The sequence below is a fragment of the Phaseolus vulgaris genome, chromosome 10, assembly GCF_000499845.2.
Source record: "Phaseolus vulgaris cultivar G19833 chromosome 10, P. vulgaris v2.0, whole genome shotgun sequence".
In the NCBI taxonomy this organism is placed as follows: Eukaryota; Viridiplantae; Streptophyta; class Magnoliopsida; order Fabales; family Fabaceae; genus Phaseolus; species Phaseolus vulgaris.
In genome coordinates, this window is record NC_023750.2 from 34,961,726 (window position 1) to 34,966,547 (window position 4,822).

The 4,822-nt window shown below is 35.3% G+C and overlaps 1 protein-coding gene across 1 annotated transcript; it reads left to right on the forward strand.

Annotated features, from left to right (window-relative positions):
• Positions 1-3,820: 3,820 nt before the first annotated feature.
• On the forward strand, positions 3,821-4,396 carry LOC137817977 (uncharacterized). The gene is made up of 2 exons (XM_068621203.1): positions 3,821-4,096; positions 4,184-4,396. The coding sequence occupies exons 1-2, from the start codon at positions 3,821-3,823 to the stop codon at positions 4,394-4,396; spliced, it is 489 nt and encodes a 162-aa protein (XP_068477304.1).
• The last annotated feature ends 426 nt before the right edge of the window (positions 4,397-4,822 follow it).

The window sequence follows — 4,822 nt, forward strand, 5'->3', positions numbered from 1 at the left end:
TTTAAAGTGTGCAATTTAGTTGCAAGTTTTCCAAAGGAAATCCTCAAATCATGGTTTGTGAAATTTGGAACTCTATTCAACACTATGCTTGAAGATAAACCATGAAGATGTATGACTTCTCTAGAGAAGAGTTTATCCATAACCATGAAGATTGAATCACAACCTTTTGTTGTCCTAGGGAGTTTTAATATGAAATTTATATCTTCCCAAGGATCATTTGCAAAAGGTGAAGGAGTATAGAGTTTATGAGACATTGCCTTGGGCGTAGTTTGAAAACAAGAATTGTACCTAAGGTAATGTCTTTGAACTTGTTTTCTCATGGGGGACAAAAGTTTTCCTTTTAAAAGCTCTAGAGTTTTATCAACTCTAATTTGTCCCATGAGTGCTCCTTCATGAAGACTTTTTCTCTTATGTGTAAGGATAGTCTCGTTGTGACAACCATTGTTTATAAGGTTTTGTACATTTTGCAATGGTTGTCTCAATAAGACATGACAAGTTTCTTTAGGCACTACTTCACCTAAAAATTTGTTTTTGTAGATGCTTATAAAAAACTTGACATTCACTTGGTGATATCCTAGCACATATGAAAAATAATCTATTTCATTTTTATCTATGCAAGCTTCTTTTAAAGACTCTTCTTTTTCACTTAGGCTTGCAAGTGTTCCTTTACAAAAGGTAAGGCTTTGAGGTTGTTCAACAAGACACATATTTTCAAAGGTATTTTTAAATCTTTGGTCTTGTTGAATGACCTTGTGGGAAGGAACACTCTTCTCCCACGCCTTTTGTTCTTCAAGGGTCTTCTCATGCTTTTCTTTTTCTTCTTTTTCTTTAGCTTCCCTTTCGACTTCCCCTCTCTTCTTTTTTATTTTTCTGTCCTTTCTTTCTTTATGGGAAGCAAACAATTTTTCTACCCTCATTTCCCAATCTAGGCAAGCTTCTATATTTTCTTTTCCATGGAAATGGGGTTGGTCTACCCTAACCTCTCTTGGGTTTTCTTGTTCTTTTCTATCTCTTCTATGTCTTCTAGGGGGTGCTTGATAATAATCATTTACTCTAATTCTTCCCTCCCCAAAAGAATCATGATCTTTAGAGATATATGCATGAGAAGGTAATTTTTTTAGAATGTGAGACTTCTCATCCTTTGCTTTAGTCAAAACATTAAGTTTAGTCTCACTCTCCAATTGTCTATATGCAATTGATTGCACAGTTTGTGAAACTTCTTTCAAAAGAATTTTTAAAGATTTTAATTCACTTCCAATAGACTTTGTAGAATGAGAAGAAGAAGACATGGCTAAAGTTTTTGTGTATATAAGTGTTTTACCTTAAGGAAATTTAGGAAAGTCAAAGAAGGTAGTTTTCCAGGTAAGGGAGGTGAGTCACAAAGGACTACTTAAGTACCAAGCCTTTGCCTTAGCCAAAAACTATCCCTCAATGTCTTCACACAAAACTTCCTCTTAGTAAACTACTTAGAACACAATTAAGTTGAGAAATCAAAACTTTTTTTTCAATGCAAAAAAACAATGTATGCTAACTAATCAACAAAGCTAGACGGTTTATCACAAACTTAACAAAATAATCATGCAAAGCGTCACTAACTAAGCAAAAGAAAAGACAATTACAAACAATTAACAATTGCTAATTAAGAATTATATACTAGTCGGCCCTAGGTGAGGCTTCTTGGACACTTTGAGCCCTTGAAGACACACTCACCGTCTAAATCGTAATTAAGAGGTAATTAACACAAATTAAGTTGCAAGGAAATTAAGAAAACTCCCTTTGTTGATCCTCTTTTTGCTAAATGCACTTCCTTGTTGTCTTTGTTTGTTGGCCCTCCAAGTGTTTGTAGTGTTTTCAAGAAAGCTTGTTTCGGCCTTGGCTTTGTTTCCCCTTAGAATGAAGGTTTTAATTCTCCAATTCCAGCACCGATCAAAATACTAGACCTTACCCAAGTCAAGTTTCCATTCAATTAAGCACCAAAGGAGAAATAAATTCCAGCACCAAATTAGAGGTCAAAGAACAAAAGCAAGAAACAATTTAATTGAATAAAACAGTACCACCAAAAGGAGTTAGATTATGACAACTAGAAAGAGGTTCAAGAAATATTAAGCAAGCAAATAAAAGGTACCAAAACAAAGGTAGGCACACAAAAGAATCCTAAGAATGGCACTAGATTTAGATGACCAAATAAAAAAAACAGCACCACTGGAAAATGTTGTGGGCCAGAAACGTGTTTTTTCCCCAATTTATGCTGAGCTGTGTTTTTAAGATATGATTCTGAAATTTGATATGCCAGATATTCAAGATCTTAGCTAAAATCTGGCTTTGGAATCACTCAAAACGCATGCACCAATTTGTTTTAATAAATTTTGCAATTTTGGTGTTCAGTTACGCCAGCTGTAGCGCCTCAGATTTGCACACTGATTTTAAATGATTTATCATTTTTTTTCTGTTGCTTCTTTTGGACTAATTCTTTTTTTGTCCTTTCTATAACACTTCAAACTTGCAAATTCCAGAGAATCAAAATTTTCCTATGAGTGAAAATATTTTTCTGGATCAAAACAGTCAGCACAGAAAATCTGAAACAGGGGATTCTGAAAACTGGAAACAAAAACAGCAAGATACCAAAGTTTAGACACAATGGAAATTTGTGAAATAGAATTGTGTAGGATCTAAACACAATATGAACTCAAACTAAAATTAAAAAGGCACCAAAAGATCAAAGAACAGCAGATTCAAAGCAATTAAAGATACCCAAAATCAAAAAAACAATCAAGCCAAATAAAGGACTACTAAGAATTGTTGACAATGTGGATGAACATGACATGACAAAACATATAAGATTCAGAAATTAAAGACTCAAAAGCATAATATGAACCAAATAATGAAAGCAATAAAGACTCAAAAGCCTAAAAGAAAATAGCAACTCAAAGGTGTATGGAATCCTATCACAATTTGCACAAGAACTTGTTCAAGATCAATTGAACAAAAGTGCTTCGGTTGGATCTTCCACAAAGCACACCAAAACAATTAAAATGTAAAAAACAGCAAGACAATTATGGAAAATAAGATGAACAACATGAAAGTAAAGAAGAACTAAAAATGAAAGACCAAAAGCAACTCATCTTGAAGAACCATAGCTCATGATACCAAATGATGGCATTTCATGAAGGTCTTCTTGAATCATGTAAGAAAAAGTGGTGCGGAAGCTATGAAGGTGTGTGAACAAGATCCTCCTAAGAGTGGTGTTGATCTTGAAGGTGCATGATATGTATGAAGCTAGGGAGGTTCGGCCAACCCAAGGAGAGGTGAAGGAGATGAAGTTTAGAGCCTAGAATTCTAGGGAGAAGCAAAGCTTGGCACAAAATGGCAGCATAAATTTACTCACAATAAACTTGAAAATACAAGGTGTAGGCTCCTCCTTTTATAGGCTAAGGAGGACCATAATGCAACCCTAATGCTAGCCAAATGAAATGTAAATGTGAAGCACATGGGTGCACATGGCACATGGGTGCACAAATGAGCACATGGGGAGGGGTGTGTCTAGTTTTTATGCTCACCCCCTCCATGGGCTTTCTAGACCGGCCTTGGTAAATTTAGATGTTTTTTTTTAGAAACTCTAAGTTTACCTAGGTTGGTGTTTTAGGTGCCAAAATTAATTCTAAGAAAATTACAAATAAAGTTCCTATGCTAATTTTGACAAGAAATTAAAGTCTACTATACACTAGAGTTTATGGCATTTGAACATGTAAAACAACGTCTTCTTGGATCCTCTCGGCCATAACTCTATGGGTGGCCCAAATCTACCCTTTGGTGGGCTTGCATGTGGGCTTGTGCTTGGGCCTCTTCCATCATTAAGGATGCATATCGTTCAACAGTTGAAGAACAAGTTGCTAAATTTCTTCATATTATTGGACATAACGTCAAGAATCGAAGTGTTTCATTTTTTTTCCATCGGTCTGGAGAAACAGTTTCTCGTCACTTTCACAACATATTAAATGCAATTTTGATGTTGGAAGGACAATTCATAAAGCAAGCAGATGGTATTGATGTCCAACCCCAAATCTTACACAACAATCGATTTTTCCCTTACTTTAAGGTTTGTTTATTACAAATTTCCTTTACAATTCTCATAATGTCTTTTGTATTTGTATTTGTTTAGACCTGAAATTTTGGTTACCATTAGGATTGTTTAGGGGCCATTGATGGCACTCATGTATGTGTGAAGGTTCCACGTGCTAATGCACCTCGTTTTCGAGGAAGAAAAGATTGGCCAACTCAAAACGTATTCGCGGCTTGTGATTTGGATATGAAATTCACGTATGTTCTAGCTGGGTGGGAAGGAACAACCTCAAATTCGAGGATATTGAAGGAGGCTTTCATAGGAGAGGATCCTTAGGTTATTCCAGAAGGCAAGTTTAAGGTGTTTGAGAATTCATAACAATAGATACAAAAGTGATAATATACATAACTAATGGATGTTTCCTTGGAATGTTTGTAGGAAAATACTATCTTGGCGATGCAGGTTTTATGTTAAAACCACAAATATTAACACCTTATCGTGGGGTTAGATACCACTTGAAAGAGTATTCTCGAAGAGGACCACAGGATTCAAGAGAATTGTTTAATCATCGTCATTCGTCGCTTAGAAATGTAATTGAAAGGACATTTGGTGTCATGAAAAAACGTTTCTCAATTATAGCTAGTGGGACCGAGCCACATTACGATTTGCATACCATGACAAATATTATTTTAGCTTGTTGTATTTTGCACAACTTTCTTCGCGGAGTGGACAATGATGACTCTTTAATAGAAGAAGTGGATC

Excerpts from the sequence above, each read along its gene's own strand:
- LOC137817977 (XM_068621203.1), top strand. The coding sequence starts at position 3,821 with ATGTGGGCTTGTGCTTGGGCCTCTTCCATCATTAAGGATGCATATCGT. Across the intron at positions 4,097-4,183 it reads GATTTTTCCCTTACTTTAAG|GATTGTTTAGGGGCCATTGA; the intron begins GTTTGTTTATTA and ends GGTTACCATTAG.